The 18,067-nt window shown below is 49.8% G+C and overlaps 1 protein-coding gene across 6 annotated transcripts in view; it reads right to left on the bottom strand.

Annotated features, from left to right (window-relative positions):
* The window catches only part of SEC16B (SEC16 homolog B, endoplasmic reticulum export factor), a 42,116-nt gene extending 31,506 nt beyond the window's left edge, over nucleotides 1–10,610 (bottom strand). The window contains exons 1-4 of one of the 6 annotated variants that reach the window (XM_075936882.1): nucleotides 10,505–10,610; nucleotides 4,226–4,586; nucleotides 2,511–2,617; nucleotides 907–1,027 (exon numbers count right to left, since the gene is read on the bottom strand). In XM_075936882.1, the coding sequence (XP_075792997.1) occupies nucleotides 907–1,027; nucleotides 2,511–2,617; nucleotides 4,226–4,586; nucleotides 10,505–10,532 (617 nt within the window). In that variant the 5' untranslated portion in view covers nucleotides 10,533–10,610. Of the gene's footprint in view, nucleotides 1–906; nucleotides 1,035–2,510; nucleotides 2,618–4,225; nucleotides 4,587–6,274; nucleotides 6,434–6,475; nucleotides 6,639–6,676; nucleotides 6,700–10,495 lie in introns of those variants that run through there. The other 5 variants (XM_075936884.1, XM_075936886.1, XM_075936883.1 and 2 more) reach the window with 5 other exon arrangements.
* Between the last annotated feature and the right edge of the window lie 7,457 nt (nucleotides 10,611–18,067).

Here is an 18,067-nt window from a genome sequence, read left to right as displayed (position 1 = left end):
AGCCCCCCTCTGTTTCTTCATGGGAAATGAGAAGCCACAGAACTGGCTCGCTAGAAGAGACTCCGTGCAAGAGGAAGAGCTGGGTACAAAGGGCTGGATTTTAAAGGCACGGAGGCCCCTAAAGAGACACACAGGCCCCTCATGGGTTTGGCTGCACCACTAGCTGCCGTAAGAGCTTTCTTCAATCTGGCCCTAAGCATCCGACGTCTTCCGGCTGCAATCACACAGGCCAAGCCGCTGAAACGCACGGCACTGTCATCGTTGCTTCCCGCGGGGTGTCCCTGCCCAGTGCTGCTTTTAATCCAGACCCCTGATCCAAAGCCCTTCGAAGTCAATGGGAGTTTTACCGTTGTCTCCAGTATGGACTGGATCAGGCCCTACGAACCCTAGAATACTAGCCCCATGCTAAACTGGCTACGCCCAGGGAGCCCTTTCTTCCCTGCCCGTGTCTTCGGGAGCTCGGTGGGGGGGAGCATGTGATGAGCAGCGCCAACAGCGATGCTGGGGGATCCCTGGCCACCCCAGATTTTACACACAAGAGAGGACGCCTTGGAAACTGACGGGCTATTGCTGGAGTGACCTAACAGTGACACTCTGACTACCATGACAAGATGCAGCAGAGCCACTGAGCCCTAAGTAGACACAGTAACACAAAACGGCTTGGCCAACGGAGCCGCCGGCGGCACAACTGAGACTGTACTTGGAAGGGTCGCTGCTCACTAGGCAAACCTCTCTGGGTTCATGGGGCTACCAGACTGGGCCATTCCGACCCAGTGCCTCCTGGCTGACAGCACAACCGGCCATCACCGGGGATGGCTCAGGCTTCGAAAGGGGACGCTGGAAATCTGCCTGCAAAGCTCACGCACAGGCATGAGGTTCTCCCCTTCCCATTCTAATCAACCTTACTGGTACTGGGCCGCATCATTCTGCCCAAATGGGCTGGTGTCCTGGTCATGCCGGGGGTCTCGGTAGTAGTTCTGATCCCAGTAATTCATGTGCTGGCCGTAAGGATCCTCCTGCCTTGGATCTGCGCACTCAGAAAGAAACACCATAAAGATCTAGTATTTGTCTCTGGTGCTGTTAGCGTTCATGACGTTTTTAAAGGGATGACATAGAGTCAGGGATTGGCAGTGGCACGCCATTGCCTCCACATTTTTCTGACTAGTTAGTGCAATGACGTGTGTGTGTGTGTGTGTGTGTGTGTGTGTGTGTGTGTGTGTGTGTGTCTGTACGTACAATACACACCGAGAGGGAACAGTAAACCGGGGCGCCCTGGGGCACCACTCCAGCAAGAAGGAGCCAGCCAGACGGGGTGCTCAGCTGCAGGAGGAGGCACAGTGCTTCCAGCCCGGTTCTCAGGGCTCTCCTGCAGGCTGCCACATCAGCAGCAGGCAGCCAGGGGAAAGGGGCTGGCTGGGGGCGTGCTCTGCACCAGTCCGGGACTGCCCGAATCCTGAGCTCCCAGCGCTATTTAGGGAGGGCAGCAGGGCTAAAGCCCCATGTGGGCGCACACACACACACACACACACACACACACCCCAAGGCCCTGCCCTGATCCTCTCCTCACACCCTCCAATCCTGACTCCTGCACCCCTCCACCCCCACCACCTGCCCTGCACCCCCCACACCTCCAGCCCCTGCCCCGACTCCTGCACCCCTCCACACACCCCAACCCTCTGCCCTGAACCCTCCTCACATACCCCACGCCTGACTCCTACACTCTCACAGTCCCAGCCTCCTGGCCTGAGCCCCCTGCACTCTCAAGCCCTTTCCCTGACTCCTGCCCCCCCACATCCCCACTCCCTGTTTTAAGCCACCCCTCCCCACCCCCTGACACTCCCCACCTCCTGCCTTGAGCTCCCTACACTCCACCCTACATTTTAATTTCTTACGGGTACAATCGTATCGCAACCCCTCCCCAAACTCCTGCCCCGAGGGCCGTCTCGGGAGAGGGGTGCGATAGGACAGTACCTGTAAGAAATAAAGTTGCTTTCACCCCTGCACACAGCTCTAAATCACAGGCGCCGTATCAACAGGCACCCCTTCCTTCCTTCACACTTCCATTAGCTCAGAAATGGCATCGACCTGCTAGCTCTGATCAAGTGGTAACAGCATTCTCCTCCAATGCCTGGTACCAGTCATAACCTGGTCCTTCACCTGCTACCCGGAGCTCCACTGCTTGGGGATGCCACTGAACTGAAAACCCAACTCAGTGTTTGCAACACGGCAGCGGGGGCTGGGCATGAAGGCAATGAACTCAGCTCCCCGAGAACGAGGGGATACCTCAGGCTGCTCTTTGGAAAGTGAAGAGCTGGTTCTGGGGCCGTTCTCCTCTTCGGAGAGGACTGGCCGCCGTCACAGAGAGGCATTAGGTATGTCAGAGAAGGGACACATCGTGCAGGGCTAATGCTAAAGGCACTGTCAGGAACTGCCAACACGCTAGATCATTACGCTAGCCAGGCCAGCAAGAAACAGCAGGCAAAGTCGCTTTTGCTCCCTAGTACCAGTACCTCTGTCATGCTGCAGTACTTGGAGGGGTCTGTGATAACCTCTGTAAGTGTGGTCGTCCCCAGAGCTTGGCGATGGGTAGCTCCAGTAGGGGTCCCCGTATCCCTGCCTGAAACGAATCCCAAATACACAGAACATATAACCAAATAACTAAAATGATGAGGGGGCTGGAGCATATGACTTATGAGGAGAGGCTGAGGGACTTGGGTCTGTTTAGTCTGCAAAACAGAAGAGTGAAGGGGGATTTGAGAGCAGCCTTCAACTTCCTGAAGGGAGGTTCCAAAGAGGATGGAGAGAGGCTGTTCTCAGTAGTGACAGATGGCAGAACAAGGAACAATGGTCTCAAGTTGTGGTGGGAGAGGTCCAGGTTGGATATTGGGAAAAACTATTTCCCTAGGAGGGTGGTGAAGCACTGGAATGGGTTCCCTAGGGAAGTAGTGGAGTCTCCATCCCTAGAGGTGTTTCAGTCTCGGCTTGACAAAGCCCTGGCTGGGTTGAATTAGTTGGGATTGATCCTGCCTAGAGCAGGGGGCTGGACTTGATGACCTTCTGAGGTCTCTTCCAGCTCTAGGATTCTATGATTCTATGAACACGGAGGGTGGAGAACCCAAAAGGAGAGCAAGAGAAAGGAATCCCCATCAGAACCGGATTGGCATTGGGCAGTTCCCACACCCTCAGAGCTAGATCCAATCCAAGGATTGGGAGACTAGTCCTGCATCAGATCTAGAACTAGGGTCAGGACACCAGATCCCATCCAGGGTCAGTTCCACAGTGAAACGCCAGCTTAGGGACTCATCTTGGTCTCAGATCTTTGGAACTCCCCTGTGAAACAAGACTAATAAATTAAAGACCACAGTGTCATTAGCCCACGGCTGCAGGGCCACGGCCATGGCTAGTGTCAAGGGGAGAGGTTAAGGCGACTGTTGTGAAGCCCAGAGCAAGAGCGAGAGGTTTGGAGTCAGACTCCCTACACCGCCTGTTCTTAACACACGGAGCATCACCGTCCAAGCCACTGAAGCGCTTTGGTGGAATTCCGGCACCATGTGATTAGGCACCCCTGGAATATCCCTGGGAGTTTGGTTGGAGGGACCCACCCTCATGAGAAGTTTAGGAGATTTTGGGAAAAGAGCCTCCTTCCTGCATAGTTGGACTCCCTTCTCTGCTAAATCCCCAAAGTCCTCCCTCATCCTATTCCAGTTCACTCGCAGCCCTTAGCAGAGCATTGCACAAGCTTCATGAAAAACCACTGCAAAGTGAACTTCCCAGGTATAACCTGCAATTTTCAAATGTCCATAGTTTGGCCAAATCAAAATCTGTATGTAGCAGGACACCGAAAGCCACTTCTCAATAAAGGGTGTGGCTGCCCCAAATTTTATCCTCCTTCCCGTAGCCGAGTTAACACGGCTGCAATAATTTTTATTACCTTAGTCTTTCTATTTTTAGCACTCTACCCCACTCAAAAAGCTGGATTACATTTGCTCTGGTTTTCCAAAGAAATTTACAGTTGGATAGAGGTGAAGCCTGGAAAATGAAAGTTTTATAAAATGATGCATGACCATAAGGAGGAGATTAGAATGGAAATGGTTACCCAACCTTCAATAAAGCAGCCGCAGCAGCTCCTGTTTTAATAACAGGGCTATCTATGAGGTGCGGAGGGATAAGACGCCATAGAGAACAGTTTGATGCATAGGGTTAGTTAATTATATTCAGGTCTTACCTTGAATAAGGTCTAGCGAGATAACTTTTTTCATAATTCTCCGCCCTGAGGTCTGGTCTGATCTGATCTCCTGCCCTGCCAGGATAGCCGGGGGGGCAGTACCCCATCCGTGGGTCTTGCCACAATGGAGGTACTATTTGGAGGTCCTGTTGCTGGTGGTAATACCTCTCCCCATTATGCCTAGACTGGGGTCGAGGTCGGTAGAAGCCTTCTCCCCATTGCACCCTATCCTGGCTCTCCATCTGGGCTACATGCCTCCCCCGTGGTTGGGGCTGCCAGGGGGGCCCCCAAGGGTCCATCTGGGTCTTGAGTTCCTCCTCCTTGATTTGGTTTCTCGTAGTCCCAAAATGTCTGTAGCTTCCTGCAAACAAAGGGATACATCCCAGGGTATTAAATCCAAACCCGCTCAAAGTCAGCCCACAAAGTGCATTGCCACGTTTCCAATACCCATCAGCCTTGTTGGAAGTTAACATCCCTTTGACTCCTTCCAAGATGCTAGTGACGGGGACATGGAAAAATATAATTGTTCAGTCACCCGCCGTGGCAAGTTAAAAGCTTTCCCTGGCAAAAAAAAATTGCAGAATTTAATTTCCCATTTAAAAAACGCCAACATCTTTCTCGTCTTTCTGGTTGCAAAGAGAATCTTCCAAATATGAGCTAATGCGGTGCTGTCTTCCTGAGTCTGCACACAGCTCTGGGGACTCGCTTGCTGCGCATAGCTTTCCATATGCAGAAATTAACCAAATTGCTCGGTCACTTACAACGCAGTAGGCTGCAGTGACACCGGGAAAACACAATGCTGCTGCTGCCGATGGCTGGGGAAACCATGAAGAGCAGTAAAAGCCGCTACTGCCATTCATTTCGTAAAATGGGGGTGGGGGGTAAAAACAAGGGGAAATATAGAGTCACTCAACCTCTGCCTCATAGCAGCCAGGAGTCTGGAATGTCAAAAGGGGACAGGAAGCTCCCTCTGCTTTTCGGGAGCTGGAGGAGTGTGGTTTCAAATGCATTAAATGTCTATGAGCCAAGATGATACAAAAGAGAGGCCAAGGAAGGAGCTGGGGATAGGAGCTGGGAGAAACCCCAGCATCTTCCGCCGCTGGCAGGCAAAACCCCGGAAACCCATCCCTCCTGCTGTCAGGAACACTTTCAACTAGTAGAATTAGTCCTATGAGCAGTAGGTATCTGACACGTTGTTCAGGTTTTGACAGGTGAGACTTGTGCTGGGAGGAGAGGGAGACAAACCAGCCTTGCAAATACAAATAGCTTAAGCAGCGCGTTTCCCACAACCCCAAAATAGCAAGTACGTTATACGGGAGGATATTCCAGAGCGGATTTCAGAGCCCCCTCCTGGGTCACTATATAGTCCTGACTGGGTACCAGCTCTCAGGGATAATCCAAGATCCACAGCCTGGCCTAAAATAGTGACCCGACCTCCCCACGGCTGGAGTTTGTTTGCCAGCAGCACCACTGGCCCCGGGAGCATCTGGTAGCAACAAAGTTTTAGTCTGCCGTTGGCTATTGGCCCCCTTTGATGCCTGGTGTAACTGCAAAAATCCTGCTCAAGCCAACGGCATGGAAGTCATATAGAGGAGGCAATGGAGCCAGTGTGGCAAATCCCACCAGCAGAGTCAGACCGCAGTACGAACGTTCCTAGAGAGCAGCAGGGTGCGCGGAGAGGCCCACCCCTCTGTTACAGTGAATGCCCCAGACCTGTCCCTAGCCACAAAACCTGGATCCAGATCTGGATTGCAGGGGGGCTCAGAAGAGGGGGGGTGTATCGAATTATAAAGGGTAAGAGGTGCCCCGCTCCCTGTGCAGCAACTCTGGGGCACGTGGAACCAGGGTGTGCCCCCAATTCGTTTTAACAAGCCCTCTGCCTCCTCCCGCCCAAAAAGCGACACGCTCTTCCCCTCCCCCGCACCTTTCCCGCAACTGTTCTATGCAAGTCTAAGGGTCAACACTCACAATTCGCAGCAGCGTGATCTCAACTAGAGACACCCCCCTACACACACACACACACACACACACACACACACACACACACACCTGCCACATGAGGTATAAAGGGCTGGACTGAGCAGCTTTCTAGAGCACGCAATCGTGTGTGTGTGTCGGTCTATTCCAAGGACATGTCACTCCACAGCCCAGAACTAGGAGCAACGGGGATTGATTTCTCAGGTGCCGCAAGATAACAAGCACCCGGAGAAAGCACAACAAACAGCAAAATGTCCATCTGCCTCCACACACCTGTTCAAACGCGACCACCTGCGGCAGCTTTGCAGACCTGGCCTGAGCTCTCTCCGTCCCCAAAGGCAGCTGTCAAAGTCCACCTGCCACATCGGCTGATGCCTGCCTGACCCTCGGCCTGCCTCCACTCTGCCGGCTCTTTGCTGCTCCCGAGACGTCCCCCCGCAGCTGACGAAGCAGGACAAAGTGCAGGCGGCTCACCTGCCTCAGGACAAACTCTTCCGTGGCTCTTTTCTCTGCACTTGTCAAGCACTTGTGCTTGAGTTTATTCCGGCTTCGGGAGATGTTAAGATGTAGGCAGCCTGGGACATGTGGAATTTAAAATCACAACAGCCAAAGGAGAGAGGAGACCTTCCCTTGGTAACTTATTAACCGGTTATCTCCTTCCCTTACAATACAAGTGGAACAACTGTCCTTTTTCTTCTCATTTGTTCCTGTCTTCTTATTGGTCAGGGGTCCACCATGCACCTTACTAAGTCCAAAAAATACAGATCTTTCCCCTTTATTACTAGTAACACAGTGGCTCTACTCTGTTCTACTTATGGTCTTATACCACAGTGCTTCTCAATCAGGGGTACTCGAGAGAAGTCTGGGGGGTACGTCAACACAACTGAAATTTGGAGAAAACTGAATTTTTGTTTTAAGCTTTACAGCGTTTTGTTATTTTTGTCCTTTTTACACCCAAAAATTTCATCGCCCGCCCGGCTACAATTAAGTTATTTAAACAAATGTGTTGCGATGGTAGAAAAAAAATTGCGTGTCTGAAAACTGTAGGTACTGGGGGTACTTATACATTTTTTTTATAAATAAAGGTTGAGAAACACTGTTATGCCATACTCATAGTACTTGATCTTATCATGCAGCTAACAAGCCTCCTGATAACTAAATGAAATTTGCTATTTAATCTTCTTAGTTAATTTGCTATTAACTGTGGATGAATATAATTCTAGCAAATATAACCCCACATGCCCCAATCATGTTTGAGTGTTCCATCATCTCAAATTACTGAATGACCTGGAGGTTCCAGGTCTCAGCAGAGACTTTATTGAAAATCTCAGGAAAGCTTCTTTTCCTGCAGTGTACAACTGGCAGGGACCCTTGGGTCTCAAACCCCAGTCCACAGGGCTCCCCAGAGCCCATAAATATTGACCCGCCATCAGCTGCTAGGCCTACCAGGTAGACAGACTGTTCCACTGACTCTGCTGCTGCTCTGGCAGAATATAATTGACAAGTTGCTAGTCGATTTCACAGCTGCTGTTCAAAACTCTGTGCAGTCCTGAAACTGACACTCATATCAGTTTCACATTTCTCTTGCCCATCAGAAAGCTGTAAGCTATAGCAGAAGCAGTCATGCTATTACTCCTGTACATAACTTTTCAATTTACTATCACTTGTTTTTTTCTGTTAGTTTCTGGCTGGTAAGTTTACACCTCTTTCTAGCAGGCCGCTGATGCAGATCTTAAAAGCATATCAGGGCATAATTTATATGGGGGATCTTAACGTTCTTGATCACATCCAAAAGAGCAGAATCTTTAGAAAGGGGCATAATTTCCCAGACTGGAGTCCTCCACTGACATAGCTAAGGACAGTGTGTGCTGCGAGGAAAAAGCCACAGTTTAAATTGACAGATAAACTCCGGTCATCTGAAGAAGTGGGACGTGCCCACAAAAGCTCATGATCCCATCGACATGTTTTGTTAGTCTATAAAGTGCTACCAGACCATTTGTTGTTTTTTAAGTTTATCCTGTACAGACTAACTCAGCTCCCCCATGAAGCACTTTAAGTTGTGTAAAGCAGAAGTCATCATGGATGTTATTTATGTCTAGGATCACCAGAGGAGTTATACTCAGACTGTGCAAGGAAAGAAGACATGGGGAGACTCTGGCAGGCCAAGCACATAAAGTTTCAAGCAAGAGCAACCTAAACCAGACAGCTTCAAAAAACATCAATTAGGAAAGACAGGAAGAACAAGAGAACAGTTGGAGAACAGATGAACGAGGAACGAAGAGACAGAGATGGAAGAAACAAGGGGTCATTATCTTTCTACTGAAGGATTCTCAAAAAAGAAAACACAACATAAAATATGGATAGGTAACCTTTTAACTACATTTCTGTCCATTAACAAGTGATATTTTGAGAAACTTAACACTTTCCAAGCAAAGCAAAAGGAACAAGATCTTAGAAATCACATTTCTCTGCTAAATTTTAACCACCATTATTTTGGTAAGATTAGGTAGAAAATAGTTTCCTCTATTTTTTTCAGTTTGCTTGCTTTGTGCATTTGACAGCACTTGGCTTATAGCCAGTGCATCTACATCCCAGAGCGTCAATCACTCTCCCCCATGTTTGTGTAAGTCCTCCGCAAAAAAATAAAATAAAAAAAAATAGAACTTATTATTGTAAAATCTCATAAATTGTCAGGGGATATCTGTGGGAAATGTATTGCCCAGAACTACTTTTAGCTCCTTTTTGTTAAAACTTACTTCCACTTTGACTGTGTTCTTTTAAATGACAGGCCAATAGAATAAAAACAATAGAATCAGAGTAGTGAGAGGTGAAAAAGCTCTAGTCCCTTTAAAGTGAATCCTATACACTGTCTTTCAGGCAGCACAAATAATCTAGTGCAGGGGTTCCCAACCTGGGGTATGCATACCCCCAGGGGGTACAAGAAGCTTGTCAAAGGGGTACAGGGAATATTTGGTAAATAACTAGATTATCCTAATTAAAATATTCCAAAAGTAGTAGTGTTAGTGAAAAAAGTTGTGGATTCTAGAGTCTAGAATTTATTTCCTTTATATTGAATATGGGGTATGGGAAGATTTACTAAAAACCAAGGGGGTATGGTGACCAAAAAAGGTTGGGAACCCCGATCTAGTGTCTTTGTCCAAGCTGAAAAAAACGAAAAGTAAGCAAGCAGCACAATGTGTGAAAATTAATTGTAAAACTTTGTGGTTGCAATAATCCTGGATTCATGGATTTCAAGGCCAGAAGGGATCACTCTGAGGGTCTAGTCTGATTTGCATAGCACAGGCTGTCGAACATCACCCAGTAATTCCTGCATTGTGTCTTTTGAACATTATGCAAGACACAGGCTGACATAGGCAAAACAGGACTATAGGGGTATGTCTAGACTACATGCCTCTGGCGACAGAGGCGTATAGATTAGGCTACCCGGCATAGGAAAATGAAGCGGCGATTTAAATAATCGCCGCTTCATTTAAATTTACATGGCTGCCGCGCTGTGCTGATCAGCTGCTTGTCAGCGCAGCACGCTAGTCTGGACGCTCCGCGGTCGACATCAAAGGCATTTGTCGACCTCCCCGGTATGCCTCGTGGGATGAAGTGCCCCCTTGTTGCTGCTGAGAGCCCTTAACTCCAGTTAATGTCAAGGCTTTATATCCATTCCAATGTCCTAGTCTGGCTTTTATACAGGACAAAATATAAAACAAATAACCCTGCGGCACTGCCCCTGGAAACAGCTGGAAAGTCTTCCCGTGCATTCTCCAGCAGCAGCATAGCACCTCCGTGGGGATCCGCTCCAGGATTTGATTTGTCATTTCTTGGCAGGTCCTTTCTCAGTTCCACTCAGATCCTTTGTGCGTCTAAATGTTTAAGTCTCCCTACCCTACATGCACCTGGTCCTACAATCTCCAACCACTGGGATTTGCCGCTCTCATCCCTGAATTATGCACCGGGATATTGCATAGTATCAGTAACTGCCTGGAATGGACCGCTGGTGATTTTAAGGAAAGTTAAATGAGATGCAAGCAGGGCCAGGCTGTGGCATTTCCCATACCGCAAATGAAGCAAAAGGCATTCTACATCCAGCCCCTGCTCCAAATAAAGACACGGGTTTGTTAAAACCAAAGAGTGTTTCTATGAGGATTATAAAGTTCTCAGTTTGGCTCAAGTGGTTCCTTACAATCCTGCAAGTTCCCCCACCCCTGGGCTCCATTCCCCCTTCACCAAATCCCATCATTCTCTCCCCGCCCTGGATAGTGAAATTAAGTAGTTACTTACACCACCTACCCCTAAAGCAAAGGCTGGGCTGCTGCATCCCATCCTGACAGGCGCGCTAGCAAGGATGCTCCCACACACACAGAGCCTCTGCCACGTCAGCTGCCCGGAATCTTGGTACGGAAGCTATTGTTGCCGGTCGGAACTGTTAGCTCGGCGCACCCATGCAAAGAGAGCCGCCAGAAGGGCGTTCCAGCACCTGAATTCCGCCATATTGAGAAGGTCATTGTGGGGCAAGAAGGTCACTCAAGTGTAGCAATGTGGATTTTCTGTGCAACGCCTGTAATGTTCCTCCTTTGTCTTGCCAGCCAAAATTAGCGCTCTCTGAGCCGTGCAGAGATTATTAGGGTTGCAGATGCCATCAGTGGCATTTAAAATGGGGACAGACAGAAGAGCTAATCCCCAATAGCTGGTTCTGTTGCCAGCTGGTCTGGCGTGCAATGTTGCACACTTAATAGTGTAAATTAACACGTGCCAACTGTAGGAATAGTCCAGGGGCAAACTGGCCCGTGTATGACAGTGTCGGCCACTTGCAGACCGGACCAGAGAAACGTAATTTAGAACATGTTTAGCAGCACTAAAAATGTTTAAAAAAATATTTTCAGTGCTATATAGTTGGTTCTTATGTATAATACTGTATTGAAAATACATGACAAAGGTATATGATTTGTGTGCACGTTATTAAGATAGTATAATACATTTGATTTATATAGCTACCGGGTGACTATATTTCCTTATGCTGAGTATGGGACACCTCAGAAAACGACTCATATTCAAGCAAGTTCAATGGCAATCAGAATTAGGCCATAAAATATTCAAATTAACATTAAGCTGACTTGACTGACCCCCATTAAAAACGGAAGACTGCATAGGCAGAGTCCTTTTATTTACTTTGTATTTAAGGCTTTAGAGTTCACATGGTGAGGGGTGATACACACACTGTGGCCCTATCCTCCTCTTTCCCCTCCCCCCCACACACAAGGGGAGGGGTGACACGCACACATACACATGTGGGGAGGGGGGAAATGAATGAGCAGCTGACCCTCCCTGCCCAGCACTCTCCTCCCTCCATGATGGACCCACCTCACCTGGTACCTGGTGCTACAGATTCCCAAGGCAACAGGTGGGAAGGAGGGGACATTTGTGGTCACATATGCCTACAGATTTCTTCTAGGGATCATACCAGAACGTGCTCCCTAGTAGTTGGGTGGATGGTGGGTGACCACATGGTTTGGGGAGGCATGCCCCCACCAGAGCCTAGCCTCCCCGGAGAATGGGATGTGCCTGGAATGGGACTACATCTCATTAAAAAAAAACAGAAAAGAGGCAGAATCACCAGGCAGGTGAAAGGGGCTGACTGGGGGAGATATGCCCCCATCTGGGCAGGGGTATGCATGGGAGAGGGGAGAGGACGGGGGTTGAAAAGCCCTCCAGCCTCAAGCCTTGGAAACCCTCTCCCTCCCCCCAGATTAATACAGGGATGTTGCTGGCTGTTCCCCTTTGCCAGGGAACAAGGGGAAAGTGCACCGTTTGCTGCATCCCTCACTCTGGCTGGGGAGCACAGGGGGCAGATGATCTGTGCACTTTGCTTTCACCCCGATAGGGACAGGAAGGGAAAGAGCAGGCAGCCCTGGTACCAATCTGAGGGGGCCCTTTTGACCACCCTTCTTTCCCCAGACCCGTCAGCCTCCCCCCCCCCCCCCCCACAACCATACATACACACCCCTGCCTTGTATTTAAGGACCTGAGCAACACAAGGTACATGTGCTAGAACTATCCATGTGCATTACTGCCAACCTCAGATGTCTGAAAATCACGAGATTTTAAAATAGACTACATTCTGGGTTCCTTTTATGCATCTTCTATTTTTGAGCCTTTAAGGTAGATTTAGGTAAGGTCTTAAAGCTTTCCTTTGCAATCACAAAGCTGCAGTCTTACCTTTACTTAACAACTCCAGGAGCTGAAGATTTATGGAAAACACCAAATGTCACAAGACTCACAAACAAGCCATGAAAGCAGGCAACACAGCCTGGACCTGGATCAGATCTCAGCTCTATCCCATAGCTTTCCAACATTAAGAAATACGTATGAAAAACATAGTTCCCACGAGTTGGAGCCAGAGGGCTGGACCTAATTTGAAGAAGATGGAGCCATATGGAGCCCTTGACTCACGGTGGAGCACTGCATGCTGGAACCTACCCTCCTATGCAAACCGTTTGGAAGAGGGCAGCCATGGCCCACCCGGTAGAATTCCGTGCATCACACTGGGTCCCACCTTGGTGCGGAGATGTGTTTTCCTATAGGAAAGATGAATCAGAACGAGCAACCCTCTGGCATATGCAGCTCCATTTGCCGTAGCTTTCCTTTCGGAGGGGAATATACTTGCATTTAAAAAACAGACAGTCATCTTTTATGTCACCGGGTAACAGTGCTACTTTCCACTATGAGTGAACCAAGCTGTACACAGCTAGTCAGCTGTGATCGGGAATTGCTGCTCGCCTCTGTTAAAAGGGGATACGTGATAAGCAATCGGTATCATATATATAGTAGCCCAGTGTCTGAGAGTCTGTAACACTGAAATGCTGGGTGTTCCCTCTGGGCTGCACTGTTGCCTGAAATGCTGGCTGTTCCCTCTGGGCTGCGCTGTTACCTGAAATGCTGGCTGTTCCCTCTAGGCGGCGCTGTTGCCTGAAATGCTGGCTGTTCCCTCTGGGCGGCGCTGTTGCCTGAAATGCTGGCTGTTCCCTCTGGGCGGCGCTGTTACCTGAAATGCTGGCTGTTCCCTCTGGGCTGCGCTGTTACCTGAAATGCTGGCTGTTCCCTCTGGGCTGCGCTGTTACCTGAAATGCTGGCTGTTCCCTCTGGGCGGCGCTGTTGCCTGAAATGCTGGCTGTTCCCTCTGGGCTGCACTGTTACCTAAAATGCTGGCTGTTCCCTCTAGGCGGCACTGTTGCCTGAAATGCTGGCTGTTCCCTCTGGGCGGCGCTGTTGCCTGAAATGCTGGCTGTTCCCTCTAGGCGGTGCTGTTACCTGAAATGCTGGCTGTTCCCTCTGGGGGGGTGCTGTTGCCTGAAATGCTGGCTGTTCCCTCTAGGCGGCACTGTTGCCTGAAATGCTGGCTGTTCCCTCTGGGCGGCGCTGTTGCCTGAAATGCTGGCTGTTCCCTCTGGGCGGCGCTGTTGCCTGAAATGCTGGCTGTTCCCTCTGGGCGACGCAGTTGCTGAAATGCTGGCTGTTCCCTCTGGGCGGTGCTGTTGCTGAAATGCTGGCTGTTCCCTCTGGGCGGCCCATGCTGCATGGGGATTGCAGAGCCCAAACGGCTGCTTGTGCCGCTTGCTCCCCTGTGGCGGCCTGGCTGAGCGGCGCAGAAGTCAGCCGAGCACCACGGCGGGAAGCGGTGACGTGCGGCATAACAGTGGCTCCAGGTCCCGCCCCCTGGCCATGAACGTCACCACCCCACCTCCCTTCGCCTCCCACCATGGCGCTCGGCTGACTTCTGCACTGCTCAGCCAGGCCGCCGCGTGAGAGCAAGTGGCGCAAGCGACCGTTTGGGCTCCGTGCTCCCCATGCACCACAGGGAGTGTGGAGCCCAAACAGCTGGCTCCGCAGTCCCCTGAGTGAGAGGCAGGAGGGGGAGAAGAGAAAGAGACAGACAGAGAGAGAGAGGCAGGAGGCGGAGGAGAGCTGAGAGAGAGAGAGAGAGGAGGAGGCAGTAGGAGGAGGAAAGAGAGAGAGAGAGACTGGAGGCTCAAGAGAGAAGACTGACATGAAGGAGAGACCTGAAAAGCCCTTCTTAAGACGGGCTAATTGGCTAGTTGGAAGAAGATTGAGTAAGTCCACCATTCTTCTATTAAAAAGAATTTTAAACATCCAGGTGGTAAGAAAGAAGCATCAGAATGAGCAAGCGTGTGGGACGGAGGGGGGAAAGTTGGAACTCTGCTTGTGGTCCACCAGCCATTCTTCTCCACTTCCCCAGTGGGTGTCCCCCTCCTCCCCCATTTCCCACCCCAGTGGTGGCTACTCCCCCTCTACCACCGTCCCTGCTCCATATGGTTATCCATGTTCCCTATCCCACAGAGCTTTAGGGCCTAGTGAGCTGATCCTTTACTCACACAAGGATACTCTGCCTTTTTGTAAGTAGTCCCAGTCTCTAAATCGTCCCATTGAAATCCAGGTGGCCATTCAAATGAGCTAGGATTATTTTGGTGAGCAAGGCCTCACAGAAATCTGATGGAACCCAGCTGCAATGTAAAATCGATTGTCAGGAAGCGTAACAATGTGTCTGCCGTCCCACGACACAGCTCAGACACGGTGTGGTGGTGCAGATGGGATCAAACCATGTCCGAACACGTTCACAAATCAAGGTACAGTCTTAGGGCTCATCTACACTTATCATGTGCCACTGTAGCACTTTATTGAAGATGCCGGCTAGACCAACAGCATAGCCACCTCCCAGACAGACAGTAGCTAAGCAGATGGGAGATGTCTCCTGTTGACCTAGCTCTGTCTACAAGGGGGTTACGTCAGTTTAACTGTGTGGAGTTTTCACACTCCTGAACGACGTAGTTATAGCGACCTAATATCGTGGAGGAGATCGATTGTGCAACAGCACCATTCTGGAACACGGCTGTTGTTTGAGGCTGTCTGGCTGCAGAGCCACAAAGACAATGTATCCGTTTATACATACACTAGAACCTCAGAGTTATGAACTCCTAAACAACAAACTGACAGTCAACCACACACCTCATCTGGAACCAGAAGCAGGCAAGCAAGCAGTAGCAGAGACAAGAGGGGAAGCAAATACAGTATAATCCTGTGTTAAATGTAAACTACAAAGCACACAAAGGGAAAGTTTAAACCATTGACAAGGTAAGGAATCTGTTTCTGTGCTTGTTTGATTTAAATTACGAGGGTTACAAGCTGCATTTTCCTTCTGCACAGTAAAATTTCAAAGCTGCATGACGTCGATGTGTGGGTGGAATCTTTTCAAAGAACCATCGGAACGTTTTCTTCAGCTGTTACAAACAACCTCCATTCCTGCAGAGTTTGTATCACTGCTGTATTCAGAGCGTTTGCTTTGCAGCCGTACAAGGTAAAGGAAGTGCTAGAACAGTGTTCTCTCCTATTCTGCCTCACTTAGGCTATGTCTACACAGAGATTAAAAAAAACACCAATTGGCCTAGATCAGCTGACTTGGACTCCCACAGCTCCTTGCTCTGACTGTCAAAAAAAATCACTACATAGATGTTTAGGCTCAGGGTGGAGGACCCTGCAAGGTGGGATAGTCCAAGACTGGCTTCTCTCTTTTTTTTTCAATCCATGGGTGGAATACATTTTGTTATGTGCACTGAGGCATGTGCAGATGTGCACCACCAGTACAAACATGCTGCCGGTTGTGGATGCTCTGCTAATCAGCTGGGAAGCACCTGTATCTCTCCTGGACAGCCTACAAAGAACACTGGACCCAGACTTCAGGCTACAGCCTAAGCCCAAACATCCACATCATCCTTAAACAGCCCCTTCACCAGAGCCCCACAAGCCCAAGTCAGCTGGCACGGACCAGCTGCCGATGTCTTACTGCAGTCCAGACATCTCCTGCTCTGAGCACAACGCAAGGAGCTGAGGAAATTGGACACAAAAGGCATAAACAAAACAACAAATAACATTCAAGTCAATACGCGTGTCTCCGATCGTCAGGGGCATGATAATTTATCTTTACAGCTGGTTTAAAAATTCATCACGGCAGAAGCGGGCTGGAGTAGGGCCAGAACAAAGGAAAGGAAGCCGAGAGTTGAGATAAAAGCGGAGGAGAGAGGGGGGGTTGCCACTCATGTTTATTTTCAGTCTGTTTCCTGCATGGCTAACTTGCAAGTGGCTAGAATTCCTCTTTGTATTACAAAATCATCCAGGGCCACTGACGGAGGAGGAGGAGGAGGCAATTGCCCTGGGGCCCAGCGATTAAAAGGGCCCAGGGGTCCTGGCTACTGCCCCAGACTCTTTAAATTGCTGCTAGAGCCATGGGTGACACTGAGCTCTGGGTGGGAGAGGCACAATGCAGGCCAGGAAGGGCTGAGGGTTGGCTGTCCCTAGCCCCGCCCCTTCCACCTGAGTCCCCGCCCCTTCCACCTGAGTCCCCGCCCCTTCCACCTGAGGCCCCGCCCCTTCAGGGGGATCTGGATCCAAGCCATCGCCCAGGGCCCAGCGAAGTCTGTGGCTAGCCCTACAATCACCTCACCACAAAACATCCATTGTCAATGTTACTGTGCACTAGCCTCTCCTCTAAGGTGACTCTCAATGATACATGATAGCACCTGGCATATTTAAAAATGTGCCCTGCTGTGCAGACTCGGTGCACCATGAGTGCAGGGGTGTCTTGGCTTTGAAATGGGACGTCTTAGCTTCACTGTACGGATCCAGAGAGTTAGCGGGTGGAAAGGGACTTCACTGGAACTACTTCATATTACACCAGGGGAGGATCTGGCCCAAGATCTCATACAGAAGGTTTCCATTTGATCAAATTAAGGCAGGTGACCATCCCCATCAGGAACCATCATAAAGACCATCGTGGTAAAAAGAGAATTACGAACTGCCCAGAGGAGAGACGAGGAAAAACACAACATAATGCAAAGCGGAGCTGCACTGACTTCAACACACGCATACACCAGCAGGGTGTCTAGAGCTCCAGCTACCACCAACCTCCAACAACACACAGCTCAGAGCTGAGATTTGCATCCTGACTGCAGCATCCTTAATGAAAAACACACACTCTTCAGCTCATCGGCAGTGCAAAAGATAAAGCATTTTGTACCGGCTCTACCATTTGAGCTGTAATTAAAAGGCTTCCTGTTAGGCAAGAAGAAAAGTCAAGGGACCTTGACTATAGAACATCCATTATTCAAAGCGTTATCCATTATTCAAAGTTTTGGGTTGGAGGTTTTTTTTTTTTCCTGAAAACTGATTGTGGGCTTGAAAGGGAAAAAAAATCACATACAGTTTCTACTCCGTGCTCAGTTTACTTCCAGCTCGATTTTTTCCTAATTACAAGCATCAAACCTCTGGGTCTTTGGGAAGATCAGAAGAAAACATTCCCCATGCCTGACGGAGCTCCCTCGAAGCAGGTACAGATTTTTAGTTCAGTGTCGCGGAGGTGTGCCCTCTCCTAAAGCACGTGCCTTTTCCATTTGGTTGTACTAACCCCGCCGGGGTTGGTGTGGAGGGAATGAGGGTACGGTGGCATTCGGGTGGGTGACAGACAGAAGCCAGGAAATAAGTTACATTTCCTGAAGCACCCTTGGGTGCTTTAACACTAAAGTAGGGGCCAGATTTCAAGAGGGCTTAGCCCCCCCCCCCCAAGCCTTCCGTTGTGTCATACTGTGTCCGCGAGTCCTCCAGGGCTCCTTTACCACAGGCTGTCTAGGAAACACTCCATGGAGAGTCTCCTGACTTCCCCAACAGGGAGGGGATGGAGTTGCTGGCAAGACCCTTCTATCCCACAAACACTGGCACATAAGCACAGAAGGGCCTGGTCTCTCTCCTCGGCCCCAGCCCACCCTGTCCTTCTGGTGGGGACGGCAG

This window comes from Pelodiscus sinensis, chromosome 9 (assembly GCF_049634645.1).
Source record: "Pelodiscus sinensis isolate JC-2024 chromosome 9, ASM4963464v1, whole genome shotgun sequence".
NCBI lineage: Eukaryota > Metazoa > Chordata > Testudines > Trionychidae > Pelodiscus > Pelodiscus sinensis.
Note: the sequence above shows the minus strand (reverse complement) of the source record. Positions and strands in the feature narration are given on the sequence as shown.